The sequence below is a fragment of the Cupressus sempervirens genome, chromosome 7, assembly GCF_028749045.1.
Source record: "Cupressus sempervirens isolate cs-2001-9-10 chromosome 7, ASM2874904v1, whole genome shotgun sequence".
Classification (NCBI taxonomy): domain Eukaryota; kingdom Viridiplantae; phylum Streptophyta; class Pinopsida; order Cupressales; family Cupressaceae; genus Cupressus; species Cupressus sempervirens.
In genome coordinates this window covers 33966539-33984191 of record NC_143124.1, presented here as the reverse complement: position 1 = coordinate 33984191, position 17653 = coordinate 33966539, and the positions used below count along the sequence as shown (strand labels likewise).

Here is a 17653-nt window from a genome sequence, read left to right as displayed (position 1 = left end):
AAATCTGTCAAGTTGAAACTCTGTTCGTTGCTGTGTGACCTACAAACATCATCACAAAATATTAAGAAGTTTCTAAATTGTTGCTGAATTGACACAGTGGGTTCACATGGAAAGTCTGTAAAAATATTGATTTTCTTTGTAAACAATATGTCACCCACTTTAGCTTCATAAACCTTCAAAATAAAGCTGCAACTTCATGAATAGATAGACACAATAAAGCCTTCAATAAATCATTTTTCCTCAGTTCTTTTTCTAGCTCTCTGAGTAATTTCTTAACCTAAAAAATTTAAAATCTTACTCTTTCCTTATTATCATGCTTCGTGGTGTAGATTTTTGTGGCAATGTTATTGTGAAGAGTAAGATATGCTTATGTAGACGAATGAAGACAAAATAATTTACATTATTATAGAATTTCTTTTGAAAATAACATCAAAGTATCTAATTCTTAAGAAATCTTCTAAAGATCTCACTTTTGCTACAATATAAAATGAAAAAGATATCAAATTCTAGATTTTTTTGCTACTTAAAAATGTCTATCCCAAGTGTTGTTTGCATACAAATGATAGTGCTGTCTAAGTGTCTATTATAATGTAAATAAAGATAATAGTGATAAAACAAAATTGTACTAAAACTTCATACTCAATACCAATGATCAGTTTATTCATTCAAAGTAGTGCTTACACAAAGTTGTAGATTAAGGAACATTTGGAATATTAGAGTAAAACTTTCCCTAACTATGGGAAGCAGACTTATACTACCTCATAATTGTGAGAGAAACATAACTGTCCACAACCATTGACAGCCTACTCCTAATGACTACCTAAATGCTGACAACAAACGATTACATAGTCAGTTACAACAAAATTGATAAAACCTAACAAAAGTATTTTACACCAGCTGTAAGTGCTGCCTTATATATTGATTAGCTATTTTTTTCATTATTTTTGGAGGATTATAGTGGTCTTAATCTTCATTATGTTGATGTTCTATTTCATGTTTAACTTGAATTCATTAATGAAATAAACAGAATATTATCAAAATAATAAAATGACATTGGACTCATTGTTAAAGCTTCCCCATTTTACAAACTTGAAATCAAAATAAATATGGGTTGTTCTTAATGTAGATTGCCATGCAATCCACTGTTGTGCAATCAAAGCTTATTAATAAAGATCACAAGGCAATATGGACAAATTGGAAGTGGTATAATGAGGCTATAGGAGTATGGGGAAATAATTCACTCACAAATACTGGCCTTCTGGAGCAAATATATACAACTGAAGACTCAAGTGATTATTTATGGTATACAATCAGGTAAAGGATATTGGGCTTGCATCTTCTATGTTGCCATTTAAATAAGATAATAGTCAATGAAGCATTATAATGTAAGAGAGGCACTGTGTATATATATATACTTTTGTATGTAATTTTGGAAAATTTTGATATGCAAGTCTCCTCCCAGATTCTGATTTCTCACATTTTGTTGCCTTCAATTCTTAGCTAGCTGTTTACAATATTTCATTTCATAATGTTCATCCATTCAGGAGGATTTGTTCTTAACATTGAAATTATTTTCTTGATTGCTTGACAGTGTTGAAATTACTGACAATGAACTTAATAACACACTCCCCATTCTACATGTAGAGTCATTGGGACATGCATTGCATGTTTTTGTCAACAAAAAATTTGCAGGTAATTGACTACATTGCTTCCATTTAAATGCTTAATTTTTCACAATAGATAACAATCGCAATGCTAAAAAATGATATAAATAATTTTATGATGTACTCTATACTCTGACCCCCAGAGTGTAGTCTGAATGATTAAATTTGTTGTAAGAAGCAAAAAGTGGTAGCAAGTTAAAAGTCTAGAAGACACTGCTGGTGTGGTGAAACATATACACCCTCAATTTTTTTTTTTTTTTTTTTGAATAATACAAATCACAACACAATTGACATTCACAGAACATTCAGCTAATCGTAAGATTGATGTAGAAAACTCAGAGTATTTCATTGCTGTTACAATCACAATGGTGGATATCATACATCATTTTGTGTCACACATGTTAGACAAGCAAGTTGTTAAGATAGCTACAAAGGGATATACCTTAATTTATAATCCAATGGTGAACTACATAGGTCCGAATTGCTGATACATCAAACGTTGTGCGGGCAGGTCTACAATTAGCCTGATACAGTCTGCAAAAGCAAGGAACAACTCTGTTGTGATCGTCCAAACTACTTCAGTCATCAACCAATGATTGCTGACACTTATATGTACTTTCCAGCTTGCCTAGTCACCTTCTAACTGAAAAATGAGAAACAATGCAATGAGAATATTGTCATTGATGTCAAAGGTCTTCAAGATAATGTTGTTAGAAATTGTCATTGATGTCCATGTTATTGTAAATATGACATAAATATATTTAAATGGTATAGAAAGAATACATTACATATACATTGATTGTGAACACAAGATATACACTAAGATTGCAGAACTGTTATTGAGATCCTATGCATATCGATGAAGAAGCTAAACAATAGCAAAGTTATGACAGCAAATAACATATAGAGTAAGGATCAGTAACACAAGTATAGATCTGTGACAGTACTCTCATAGTACTAGTTATGAAGGTATGAAGTATTGATACAGATGTTGAATAAAAACTATGAAGCCAGTCCAAGTCTGTCAATTACTTGACTGTGGGCTTTAAACACAGTGACCACAGAAATGAAGTCAGAATTAATACTCAGAATGGACAACAGTACTGTTAAGAAAATGACACGCCTAGAGGAAGTTATAAAGAAATCAATTACCAATGTGCTCACACATCAATTTTTTGTAGTGCAGTTTTCACAGTGAAACTAAGTAGGATAATGAAATAAGTATGCTCAATTCTCTATTCACCCAAATTAAAGTGTGAGCAATGACCATGCCTACTCAAATTTATTGAATTCATACATAGGAGAAACAATATAAAATTATTTTGAAGATGGAAAGATTAACATTTCTAATGCTAGTTATTGTATGTCAAAGAACCAGCAATCCAACCAGAGAATGATGAGTGCTCAAGCAATGTGATTGGCACCACACAATGTGCAGCTACAGTCCACCTTCAACAAGTTAAATCACCCAATTAATATGAACAATATAAACATAGCAGCAACTTTGTCAACAGAATACCAATTACTGCATCAATGATTCTTGGTGCCACAACCCCAGATGGCCAGGAGAGATGTCTAGAGAAAGGCAAGAAAGTGCCCAAACAACCATGAAAAATACCATCCAGATCTCAAGGAATAAACGCCAGCAACTGGCATCAAAACTCAACCAACCCGATAGGGAAAATCTGTTCCCTCAAGAAGTAATTCAACTCACTACAATAAATATTTTAGTCTGCATTAATTGCGACATCTAAGTGCAGGCAAAATGCCACTCAAGTCTGCAACAGATCAATGCCAAGGAACTGGACCTTCATTTGAAACCAACTATGAAAGTTTAACCAAACAAGAAACCTTTAATCTCCGACCTGTCGGGGCCTAGGAAGGCGCGCAACCCAATACGGTATCCAAAACACCCTTCAAAACTCCACTGACACATCTGAAAATACTTGCTGTTTGTCCGAGCAGGTTTTTGCACAAAGACCAGGCGATACTTTTCTAGTATCGTAAAGACACTGAACAATACTACCAGGCAATACTTTTCCAATATTGCCTGGTCTTTGTGCAAAAACCTGCTCGGGAAAACAAGTATTTTTGGATGTGTTGGTGGAGTTTCAAAGAGTGTTTTGGCTACCCTATTGGGTTGCTCCCCTTCCTAGGCCTCAACAGTTTGGAGATTAAAGGTTTCTTGTTTGGTTAAACTTTCATAGTTGGCTTTGAATGCATTGGTAAGTAGTGACGCTTGGAGATCATTGGTTGCTTTAATTGTTTAGTTAAGTCTTTCGTTGCAATCTTTTGATCGATTACATGATGATGCTTATTGATGTGACATGATGCTTTATGATGATATCTAGTTATTTTGTATTCAGACATATACTCTATTTATGGTTATATGATAGACTTATTGGATTTTGGATACTTTGATTTGATGTTGCGGTCATGTCCCCTTCTCAGCACTAGTGTCATGTCCCCATTTTGGAGGCAATTTGATTTAATTAATTTAATTAATTAGGTTGTCCAAAATAATGAATATTTTATGAGGATGACTAATTAATTATTTTAATTAAATAAATAAGTGGTATTAAGTTAATTATTTATAAAGTTATCAAATAAATAAATATTAAAAGGTAACTTTATATTTAATTAATTTAATAAAGTGACTTGAATTATATAAAGTCACTTAATAGATAAAATAAAAAATAATGTTCTAGAAGCTTTTGGAGAAAGTGGAGGAAAAAGAATAAATAGGCACCCCGGGCTTCATTCTAATCATCCAGATTTGTTGTTGTTGATGTTGATATTTGTTGATGTGCATTGTGGAGCCTAGGGTTTCTGCAATAGTCACAACTGGCCATTGAGAACGAAAACTCTCAATTGGTACGCAATTTTGAGGGTGTGAAATATCACTTGAATTATTGCAGCTGGGAGGAAGATACTTCAGTCTTCTATTTGTGCTACATTGAGAAAAAATATTTGAGTACAAAAAGCAGGCCGAAAAAGCAGTTCGAAAAAAACAGGCCGAAAAAGCAACTCCGAAAAAAGCAATCCGAAAAAGCAGTTCGAAAAAGAAAAAACGAAAAAGCAAATTCGGAAAAAGCAAGTGGTAAAAGCAGATCGGAAAAAAGCAAAGCAAAAGGGGCAGGATTGAAGGAAAATATTACAGCCATCCACAATCAGGTTCTTCACTTCTCATTTGGCATATTTTCTGAGAAATGTAGGTTTTCAGCTGAGTACAAAATATAGCTTCAGCATTTCATTATTTTACATTGTACTTGTCTTTGTTTGCCAATTGGCATTATTGGTATCAAAGGAAGGCTAGGATTTTGCAATTGAAAGAGCGTTGTAATTTTTAGACTATCTATATTGCAACTCTAGAGTTGATGATCAGCTTATTGGTTTGCATTCCAATTGTTTGACAAAATATCAATTGGCTGTAAGTTCTCTTTTCGGCATAAATAATGTTATAATTTTGCATACTAAGTGTTTATATTAATGTCACTTGGTTGTAAGTGCATTAATGCCATCCTAGGTTGCATCCAAAGTATTTGTCATAATTACTAATTGCTGTAGCTGCATTTTGCAAGTAGTTTAAGTCATATATGTATTGAATATTGCCAAAATTAGTTGCACATTCATATTAGGTCATTGTTTAGACAATCTGGAGTCTTTTTGTAAGCATTCTCTTTGAGGCAAATCCAAACAAGAATCACTGTAGCAATTTGAAAAGTTATATCAGTCAGATGACCCTTGCTTGCAAAGTGTTTGACGAAATGTCAAACAACTGAAGTATAAGGATTTTTTGTGATTGAAGAAATTATAACCTATTGGGGTTATTACAGTGGTATCAGAGCCGTTTTCTTGCCATCCTGTGGGGTGAGAACCGACTTACATGAGTGATCAGCACTCTACTTTATCCAGAATGGACAGGTACAGTACAAAGTCTCCGAGGACACAATCTTGGACAATTGATAGACACAGTATCCAGAGTCGGAATTGTGGAAAGGATGGCTATTCAGACATCCGAGATGAACTTAGGAAAATAAGGCATAACATGTCTGAACTGTTGGTTAAGCACCACCATATAAATGACAGGCTGTCTGACCCAGCTAAGGTGGATAAGTCGACAGGATTTCGATTTGGCAAATCTTCTCGCAAAGCATTGACTGATACAGTGAGAGATGTTACTAGGAACCTTAATGAGGAGTTCGAGAAACAAGTTTGCAACCAGTTAGAGGTTTCAGTTCAGCAGCAGGAAGAAGTGGTGAAGGATATCACGTTGATGGATAGTAACTGTCAACTTGGTACTCAAGTTGAGACAGTTGTATACAGGTCGTCAGAGGGTGATGTCACAGGTACTCGGGATGGTTTAGTTCCAACAGGCAGTGACTGCAATGTAGTGGGTTCAGATGATGATTATGAGGATGTTGTTGTGCATGATGGTGAGATACTTGGTAGAAATGAGCAGACATTGAGCATTCATGACTTTGCTGAGAGAGAGTACCAGGCACAGATAGATGCTTCGTCACATGAGGTTGAGGCTGGTAGTACTTCACATGATTTGTCCAGCCAGCTGAAGGTGAGCGAAGATAGTATTGTGACTTCATTATCTCATCATGACAGGATGTGAGATATGATAGAGGATCACATCCGGATGATTCAATTACAGGGTAGACATAAGGGAGTTCAGGCAAAGTCTTCTTGTGTTGACTTACAGGCGATTAGGGAAGGAATGGGAACGATGAAGTTGAGTTATTTACATCTTCTATCAGATCATGACCATCTTCTTAGCCTTGTCGGAGACTATTCAGATGCCTTGAGGAGGAAGGAGGAGGAAGTTGACAGGCTTTCTCGGGAGCTTGAGGACACTCGAGCTTCTTTGGTGAATACTCCATTGGCATTACAGGACTGGGAGAGACATGGGGATAAGCATGGCATGGAGTTGAGTTTAGTTTCATCTTGCACTCCTGATACGCAGCTTTCTACAGTAGGCGGATCATATGTGGTCGTTGATAGTGTTGTGAGTTCATCTTGCATTCACATCCAGGATACAGGGACAATATCAGATAGGTATGTGGAGTTAGTTGGTACTAGTCATATTACTCAGGTGAGGATTTTGCTTGAGTTACCAGCTGATTCTAGTTTATGGATATGGACTCGAGATTGTTATATTGGCATTTGGGATTCAGTTGACTGGAGATCATTATCACTTTTTGGTAGCAATGATTGTTTGGATGCTATCATGGATTTGATTAGCAGATTGCACGGTGTTGTCTTTCCTTGTGCCAGCAACTTGTTTGATGTTGTTATTAGTTTTTATTCACTGGTGTTGGGCATTGTTCATATATTCAGTCGACCATTATTGCTGGAATGTGTTGATAATCTTTCATATTTGGCAGTGTGTACAGATAAGCCCCAGGATCATATTGGCATTGATGACATCGAGGAGGATGCAGTGGGTAGTTTTGAAGACTTAGTTTCCTTGGCAGTGTCTTTTGGTACAAAGGAGTTGGATAGCAGTGCTACAGTTTTTGATACTCATTATGATGATATGAGCTTTGGAGTTGATTCGCAGGATATGGATAGTAATACTCTAGAGACCAGTAACTTTGAGGATACTCCTTTAGACAGTACATCAGAAGAGGTTTGTAGGAGACAATCTAGCCAGTGCCATCATGTGTCTAGTCAGTTCAGAGTTAGTGAGCGAGACATTGCTATCACTTGCCAGCATTTCGATGTTGCTCGTCAGTTGTTAGCAGTTTGTGGATGGGGTTCTCCTACTAGTGATGAGCAAGGAGGCAGTTATCTTTCATTGACAGAGATCCACTCTTTATGGGAGGCTATTTGGATTCTGAGACAGAATTATATGCAGTTGGTAGCCGACCGAGATTATCTTATGGAGTGGGGAAGTACAGCATACGATGCATTATTGACCAAGGAAGATGAGGTAAGTGAGCTTACTCAATAGCTTGAGGTGACTTTTGAGATTCTTGAGAGTACACAGTTGGCTTTCGAGGAGTCACAGTTTCATTTGGCTAAGGTGACCATGGAATTAGAGCGACTGCAGTCTTTACCAAATTATGTATAGTCACAAGCTGTGGTGTCTGGTGATTCGAGGATGTCCATGGTCGAGATTGTCAAAGACAGTGGAGATGGGGATGCATCCATCCTTGATGCTAACATTGGCATATCGAGTTCATTCCCACTAGAGACAGGTTCAATTGAGTTGGGTGCTGCAGCAGATTGTTGTGATATGTCTGACATGGTGGTGGCCTCTAGTACTGATGGCACGGAGACTAGAGATGTTGTATCAAAGATCATGTGTGATGTTGGTGAGCCGGCAGTTGGCATGGTTCCTGCTAGTAATACTACTCCCTTGGTGATGTCTTCGGAGGTAGTAGTCAATTCCAACATGGTTAATGATCGATTGCAATTAGTTTCATCTGGATTGCAGTCTGAGCCACTGACTGAGATTGACACATTCTATCGGCATTACACTATGAGGTATGCTCATCAATTTACCTTTGATGACCATGTTGATGAAATGATGATATAGAGATGTAGTTTGGTACATAGTGCTCGTCATCAGTTATGGGACGTTTGACACCTCGGGATGAGAGTTGTGATGAGCATGACATGGCGATAGGTTCTGCGGTTGACAGCTTGATAATACATGACTTAGAGCAGGAGTTTGGGAGTGATGCTTCAGCGGTTGTAGTTATTGATTCTACTCCTTTGGCTATGACATCTCCTGACTTAGCTGGTGATTAGTCACAGTGGGTTGTATCACTTGTTCATGGTGAGCTGTTGACTGAGTTTGGTTCTTTTTATCAGCATTATACTGCAAGGTATGTACATCAGTTAGCCTTTGATCCTTGTGTTGAGGAGTTGATGGCAGGCAGATTTGGTTTGGGTTCCATTTCTTGCTGTTTATCTTGTGATGTCTTTTCGCCATTAGCAGTGCATGGGAGTTATGGTTATGAAACAGTGGCCGTTGATCTGCAAAGTTGTGTTGATTGCAGGAGTTGTACAGTGTGTGGATTCTCCATACTTGGTACAATTTCATTTGGGAGCGTTCACCATTGTTGCAGAGTTGGATTGTACATTCTGTATAGGCCAGTGGGATGCGTTGATGGTATTTATTGTGTTGGCAGTTTGATTTGTCCACTTTACTTGGGCTTTGATTTTCTAAGAGTTTGTGTCTCGTGGGTTTCTGACTATGGCAGTTGTGATTTTGGAGTTTGGTTGAGCTGTAATTGTCAGTTTGATTATGGATTCCTCTTGGTTATATTGCAGAGGATATTGCAGGAGCCTGTGTTGATTGATAGCAGTATAGTACATGACTACATTTGGGATCCAGGTGGATTGATTGGTTTATTGTTCAGCCATTGCTTGGGGACAAGCAATTTTAGGAAGGGCGGACTGTCATGTCCCCATTTTGGAGGCAATTTGATTTAATTAATTTAATTAATTAGGTTGTCCAAAATAATGAATATTTTATGAGGATGACTAATTAATTATTTTAATTAAATAAATAAGTGGTATTAAGTTAATTATTTATAAAGTTATCAAATAAATAAATATTAAAAGGTAACTTTATATTTAATTAATTTAATAAAGTGACTTGAATTATAAAATATTTTATAAAGTCACTTAATAGATAAAATAAAAAATAATGTTCTAGAAGCTTCTGGAGAAAGTGGAGGAAAAAGAATAAATAGGCACCCCGGGCTTCATTCTAATCATCTAGATTTGTTGTTGTTGATGTTGATATTTGTTGATGTGCATTGTGGAGCCTAGGGTTTCTGCAATAGTCACAACTCGCCATTGAGAACGAAAACTCTCAATTGGTACGCAATTTTGAGGGTGTGAAATATCACTTGAATTATTGCAGCTGGGAGGAAGATACTTCAGTCTTCTATTTGTGCTACATTGAGAAAAAATATTTGAGTACAAAAAGCAGGCCGAAAAAGCAGTTCGAAAAAAACAGGCCGAAAAAGCAACTCCGAAAAAAGCAATCCGAAAAAGCAAAAACGAAAAAGCAAATCCGAAAAAAGCAAGTGGTAAAAGCAGATCGGAAAAAAGCAAAGCAAAAGGGGCAGCATTGAAGGAAAATATTACAGCCATCCACAATCAGGTTCTTCACTTCTCATTTGGCATATTTTCTGAGAAATGTAGGTTTTCAGCTGAGTACAAAATATAGCTTCAGCATTTCATTATTTTACATTGTACTTGTCTTTGTTTGCCAATTGGCATTATTGGTATCAAAGGAAGGCTAGGATTTTGCAATTGAAAGAGCGTTGTAATTTTTAGACTATCTATATTGCAACTCTAGAGTTGATGATCAGCTTATTAGTTTGCATTCCAATTGTTTGACAAAATATCAATTGGCTATAAGTTCTCTTTTTGGCATAAATAATGTTATAATTTTGCATACTAAGTGTTTATATTAATGCCACTTGGTTGTAAGTGCATTAATGCCATCCTAGGTTGCATCCAAAGTATTTTTCATAATTACTAATTGCTGTAGCTGCATTTTGCAAGTAGTTTAAGTCATATATGTATTGAATATTGCCAAAATTAGTTGCACATTCATATTAGGTCATTGTTTAGACAATCTGGAGTCTTTTTGTAAGCATTCTCTTTGAGGCAAATCCAAACAAGAATCACTATAGCAATTTGAAAAGTTATATCAGTCAGATGACCCTTGCTTGCAAAGTGTTTGACGAAATGTCAAACAACTGAAGTATAAGGATTTTTTGTGATTGAAGAAATTATAATCTATTGGGGTTATTACAACTAGTAATTTGGGCACCAGTTTAATCTATCTCCACATCTGGATAGATTAATGACATTATTCTAACAAGATGCCTACCAATCACAGAGAAGGCATTGTATTGGTACTGATGCAAGATAGACACCCCATAGCTTATGAGAGCAGGAAGCTTATGCAAACAGAACACCTATATTCTATCTATGACAAAGAGATGTTGGTCATCGTACATTCATTGACCAAGTTTCGGCAGTATCTGGTAGATACCAAGTTTTTCGTCCGTACGAATCACAACAGTTTGAGATATTTTTTGGAGCAACGGGACATGAATGAAAGGCAAAAAAAAATGGGTATGCAAGGTTCAGGTTTTTGATTTTGACATTGAATATGTGAAAGGGAGGAACAATGTAGTTGCAAATGCCTTGTCCAGGAAACCCGCCATCTACTCACTAAACGATATTTCAGCTGATTGGAAGGCACATTTGTTGGTAGAATACTGTAAAAACACATTTTCCTGTGAGCTAATTGATGGCAACACCCAGGATGATTAGTACAGGGTGGTGGATGACATCATCTACTATAAGAATCAGATATTTTTAGTGTCGGAATCGAAATTGATGCAAAAAATCTTGAAGGAAATACATGACTCATCCTTGGCAGGACACCCGGGTTTCCTCAAAACTTACAGAAGTCTCTAGGAGAGGTTTTCTTGGAAAGGACTCAAAAGGGGATGTGTTGCAGTATGAAAAAGAGTGTGCGGTCTACCAATAGAACAAATCTGAACATACTCTACCTGCCGAGCTACTGCAATCTCTGCCAATTCCAAAACACAAGTGGGAAAGTATGTCAATGGATTTCATAACAAGGCTTCCCAAGGTGAACGCCAAGGATTGCATTTTCATGGTGGTTCACAAGTTGACAAAGTACGCTCACTTCTTCGTCATCCCCTCAAATTTTCAAGCCATGCAAGTTGCCGATCTATTTTTTAGAGAAGTCTTCCACCTGCACGGGTTACCTTGAAACATTGTCAGTGATCGGGATGGGCGATTCATTAGTATCTCGTGGATAGAACTGTTTTAGATGGCAGGGATAGAATTGTCACCAAGTACTAGTTACCATTTGCAGATAGACAAAAAAATGGAGATTCTGAACAAGTGGCTCAAAGGTTGCCTTCAAAACTATGTTTCGGCACAACAATAGGTGCGGGTCAAATGGATACATCTAGGGGAATATTGCTACAATACCACATACCACATGTCCATCGGAATGGCACCTTTCAAAGCTCTGTACGAGTATGAACCTCTTTACTTCATTGACACAGTTCTACATGACAGTCGCGCACCAAGGGCGAGGGACTAGCTTCAGGAGGGATAGGACATATTGAGATGCTTGAAGGAAAACTTACAGCGGGCACAAAATCAATAGAATATGTATGCCGACGGACATAGAACTGAAAGGATTTTCGAAGTAGGGGACTTGGTCTATGTCAAGCTCTAGCCATATCGGCAATCCTCATTGAAGGAAAAGGGAAAGGAAAAATTGAAGCCACAATTTTATGGCCCCTATCGTGTAATTCGTCGCGTTGGTGAAGTCGCGTATGAACTGGAACTTTCAAAGGGAAGCCGTATTCATAGCGTCTTTCATGTTTCATGCCTGAACAAGACCATAGGGTAGAACATCATGGTTGCCACAGACCTTCCACCACTCAATGAAGAAGTCAAGCTCATACTAGAGCAAGCCGAGATCATCAAAGTACATGAGAAGACTCTGCGGAACCACACTATGAAGGAATATTTGGTGCGTTGGAAACACTTGCCATTGGATGACGCAACATGGGAGGGTGAGCACATTCTCCAACACTCGGCATTGCATTTTCTTGAGGACAAGCAAAATTTGGGACGGGAGGACTGTAATGTTCCCGTTATAAAATAAATCATTTATCAAACTATTGTTAATGGGCCGATTGATTTAATATATCTCGGACCCATTTTTATTTTTGTTTTCGTAATTTGTGTTGTCATCGGCTATCTTTGTACACCCTCGAAAAGTTTCCTAACAAGTATTTAAGCATGGCTTGTAGGTAGTCTTTAGGCATGCAATTTGGATTATTTTCTATGTACTGCGAATTCCTGTTGGAGTTCTTTGTTGTTTTCCATTTCGGAAGTGAAAGATCTTCCCTACTTGGCTTTTTCAGTTTCAGTGAGATTCAACCCTCATCCTATTTCGTCATTCGTAATACTTCACTCGGATCTAGCAAACCGGAGCACCATCTCTATAATAGATGCATTTGTATATATATCTAGAATTATAGTGAATCACTTATTCTTTCATTTTTTTGCATATGTGGTGATTGTATTGTTTAATATCAAGTACAGAGTGATCTTCACTCTTCAGAAGGCTTCAAACACAATCCAACAACCCCACAAACCTACCGTACAGCCTCCTAGTTTAGTCGTACAACCTTCTTACACATCGTACGGTCTCCTAGTTCTGTCGTACGGCCTCCTAGTTGAACCATACAACTTCCACACACTCCATACAGCCTCAATCATATTGGTTTACCTGCTCTTCAACAACCATATGTCTCTCATATCCATCGTATGGACTACCAATTGCTTGTCGTACGACCATCTAGCTGATACGCAAATCTCTATCATCGTACATCCCTCCCTACCTGTCATACGGCCATTTATCTCCAATGTACGGCCAATCTGGTCAATTCTCTGGCTTCCCACATACCATACGGCTCCCCAGCTACTGTATGACCTGTCTAGGCTTTCCATGTTGCACGTGTTAGATCGGATTCGAACATTCTTTAGGCACACACTCCTATTACTAAGTGTCAGTGGGACATTGGTACATTACAATCTCAACATCCTAACCATTAGAACAGGAAAGCCTGAATAGGACTTGACCAATCTAAGGATAACTTCATCTATAAACCTCAAAACAAAATGTGAAGCAAAGCTAGACATAGGATCTGCATTAAGGATTGCACAAGAAAATGAGTCAATTGGATTGATCGCAATCTAAAACAACAGGAAAACTATTTAAATGAATAGAAAATAGATAAACCAAAAGAATATATTTTTGGGTGATGCAAGATTGCCAATGGTTCAAGAGTGGTCTTGCTTGAATAAATCAAGGTGACCTAAAATGGGGACACTACAAAGACATTATTCATGTTTAATTTTAATTAAAAAAATGGTTCTATTTAAGAAAGATACAAGATTCTACTTTCACCTAAGAATGGTTCTACATCATAACTTCTCTTTGATTGAGAATTTTAATTGTTCTTTTTAGTGCCCAACATAAACGTTCTTATAGGTTCTATATAATGAAATAAAAAATTGCTTGTCTTGTTCCAATTATTCTGGTCTATTTTTAGCTTGGCTGATTATATCATGAGCAGTAGACTTAGTGACCATATCTTGTTAGTAATGAGATAAAATATAAATATAAAATGATTTTCTCAAAACCAAAAATGGATGATTACAGGTGGCAGTTGATTAATATTTCTAACTTTTGATTGTAGTCAGATATGATTGTTTGGGAAATTTTACATTGTCTAATCAACAATTACTTGCAGGAACTGGATCTGGTAACAGTGAGTATTCAAACATTACTTTGGAAAAGTCAATACTTCTAAATCCAGGAAAGAATACATTGGACCTATTAAGCATGACTGTTGGCCTTGAGGTTGAACTCTTAACTTCTTCATTCTTTATTGTAAATTTAAAGCATCAAAATCCAATTTTATTTTGATATCTCTAAAATTAACGTTTATTAATACACTATACTAAAATAGTGATTATTTCACATTGTTTTTTGGGAGAACTTCGGTGCATTCTATGATACAATAGGTGCAGGAGTTACAGGCCCAATTATTTTGGAAGGCTTGAAGAATGGTACACAAGATCTTTCAATGCAAGAATGGACATATCAGGCTTGTCTGAAACTTTAGTCTTAAATAAACATTTACTTCCATCTATTGTCAAGTTTATGATGTATTTCTAATTAGAGAGAAGAAAAATATGGTGATTATATATCATTTTTTTCCTATATTTTCTATGCTTGAAATTTTTATATTTCTTAGTTTTACTGGCTACTTTTAATGGCTTAGCTTAATATATCTAACTAGTTCCATACAATTTACTATCAGAAGACATCCCAGTCTTGTCTAGAAAATACAGATGAACTGATAATATTCATCAATATTCCTAATTCTTATTCTTATGGTTTTTCAAATTGTAGATTGGATTAGAAGGTGAGAATCTTGGCTTGTATCGCAGAAATGACACAAAAAATGCAAATTGGAGTTCAGGACCAAATCCACCAATAAATCAGAGTATGATATGGTACAAGGTGAGCAATTGATTTCATATCAAACATGTACTTCCCTTGTTATAAAGAGTTCACGAGAATCAGTCTACAGGTGTGATTTGGAATACGTATAGGGAACCATTGTCACCTACATGTCAGGTTAACTACTTGGATGTGATCTATTGTCAACTCGCTTTCTGTGAAACCATATCTAACTTCTCGCATATAATTTTGAAGCAAAAGAGGTTATTTTGGTGAATGATAATAATTAAAATATTGAAGAGAATTAGGGAAAAAAAACCTTGAAGTTTGTTGTACAATAAGGACTTTTTGTCAATTGATCTGGACCCAAATATGTTATATACAATTGATTCCACTCTTCAATCTATATCTAAATTAATGAAATATTTACTATTGGAAATCTCTGCAATCATCGTCAGTTCTACCACCACATTTGGGCTAATGCATAAATATAATATAATTTTATAAGAAATGCCCACTTATTCATTTTACTTCTGTCATTAATTTGCAGACTGAATTTGAAGCTCCAGATGGAAAGAACCCAGTAGCTTTGGACCTTGTCAGCATGGGCAAGGGTCATGCCTGGGTAAATGGACATAGCATTGGACGTTATTGGCCCGCCTTCCTTTCTCCAGAAAATGGTTGCAATAGTACATGTGACTACCGAGGAAATCATGACCAATACACATTTGCGAAAAATTGTGGCCAGCCTTCTCAAAAGCTGTAAGAAATACCAATATAGTTCCTCTCTTATGTCTGCAGTAGGTGCAGAATAGTCAAGCATTTCACAGTTTATTCTGACAAAAATTGTAAATAGCAGATATCATGTTCCTCGCTCATGGCTGCAGCTAACTGGAAATGTATTGGTGTTATTGGAGGAAATTGGTGGTGACCCAACTAAAACAACATTTGTTACTAGGTCTGTAGAGTCTCTTTGTGCACAAGTATCAGAATCATTTCCTCCACCGGTTGATTCATGGGAGATGACTGTGAAGGATGGATTGAGTTCAAATAAACCAGAGCTTAGTCTTCACTGTTCAGAGGGTCAACTTATCTCATCCATAAAGTTTGCGAGCTTTGGAACTCCACAAGGACAATGTGGAAACTTTGAACATGGCGAGTGCAATGCGGTAGATACATGGTCCATTATTGAAGAGGTCTGAGTTGTTCCTTCTGTACCTCATTTTTTTTAGCCATAAATTTTGGGTTGTTCACTTTTTATATATCAGAAGAACACTTTTCTGTTCAATAATCTAAGTGTTACAAAGAACAATAAGTAGGGATAAAGGAAAACTCGTGATAATCTTGTTCTTATTAATTTGTTTGCTTTGCAGATTTGTATTGGAAAGGGAAGTTGCTCGCTTCCAGTTTCAGTAAAAAGATTGGGAGATCCTTGTCCCAGCATGGATAAAACTCTTGCAGTGGAAGCCATCTGTAACTGATTTGAAGTGCCTTTACATAACTCAGTAATATACATTGTAGGCAATGTTCAGAAAAACCTGCACAGTGCTTGATGAGATATAAACAGTTGAAGTACACCTACAAATAAGGGCCTCAGATTTCTTGGCAATGTATCAAGGAAGACTCAACATTATTTCCTTGCTAAGAGCTTTGGTATATATCTGTAATGAAATGAATCCAACTGCTTATAATTGCTAGGGCAACTAGTATGTGCGATCTCGAGATTCAGAGACTAAATGAAATGGACTTTCAAGGTATTTAGCTTTAGAATCAATGATGAAACAATGTTGTACGTTGTGTAGATGTCATTGTTTGAAAATTAATGCACTAAATGTGATTATTGTCTTAAAGTGTATGCAAACATACGCATAGTTCTAGTTGAACTGTTTCAGTTTGATCTCAATCCACGTGGATTCAACTTGATGTGCAAATGTCAATTATGAGGTGCAAAAACGATTTGATTGAATGTTACAATAGAAATTGTGCTTGCCGATCTTTGATAGTTGGTGCAGCTATAAGGACAAACGTATCCATAGAAAATGTTCTAGAATTTGTTTGATCAGGAGGTTTAGGCTCTGATTGGTTGGTTTTATGATGTTGAGAAGAATCTTGAAGACAATGTAGATGGCCTATTTGTAGATTTTATACTACCCTTATTATATTCATATGAATTATGACATATTGAATGTTTTAAATAATGCAACATTATATTTTGTAGAGAAGTGGCATTACCCTTACAAACCCTATCATTCACATGTCTCCATGTTCCTTGGAAAGTATTTGCTAGGACATTAGAGAAAAACATTAAATATTTGTAATTAATGGCTAATTGTGTTTGCATTTGCAAGATGTGAACATGTAAGAGAAATAAAAAAAAGTCAAATGAATTAATGTCCACATTGGTATATGAAGAGCCAAACTTTGGGAGCCCAGGAATGGAAGGTGAAAGGTTATACATTGGGTGATAGGAAGAGCCATCACATAGTTTTGTATGACTCGTTACTAATATTCAAGTGTTGCTAGTTTGGTTGGAGAATGAAATGAAGTATAGTATTTTTGTTGTTGTTAGTCTAAACTAAAGTGACAACAACAACAAATTACAATTTTATTGAGAGTAATAAGAATATGTGTCATCCATAGAGGAATAATAAGCAAAAGCAGTATTAGGGAAGCCACCTAACCACCTTTATGATACTATCATAGACAAAAATGAGGACCTAAACCCAATTTGTTGATCACTCAAAAAACATCCACACTAAGGAAACTTGTAATATCCCTTGCCCAAACTGACTGATTTTAGCTCAAGGAATATTATCAAACACTTGTATTGTTGCCTTTCAATGCTAAGAAATTTAGAATGTTCGCAAATGATATTACAATGCCTCTTACAATGAACTAATTTGCAAGTGTGGTTCTT

General features: G+C 36.4%; 1 protein-coding gene across 1 annotated transcript in view; it reads left to right on the top strand.

The window, feature by feature from the left end:
• LOC149545291 (beta-galactosidase 8-like) overlaps positions 1-16633 on the top strand; it is a 219321-nt gene extending 202688 nt beyond the window's left edge. The window contains exons 12-19 of the mRNA XM_089790622.1: positions 1127-1314; positions 1592-1692; positions 14021-14130; positions 14267-14377; positions 14686-14796; positions 15287-15498; positions 15596-15932; positions 16110-16633. Of these exons, the coding sequence (XP_089646748.1) occupies positions 1127-1314; positions 1592-1692; positions 14021-14130; positions 14267-14377; positions 14686-14796; positions 15287-15498; positions 15596-15932; positions 16110-16217 (1278 nt within the window). The 3' untranslated portion in view covers positions 16218-16633. The remainder of the gene's footprint in view (positions 1-1126; positions 1315-1591; positions 1693-14020; positions 14131-14266; positions 14378-14685; positions 14797-15286; positions 15499-15595; positions 15933-16109) is intronic.
• Positions 16634-17653: the final 1020 nt, after the last annotated feature.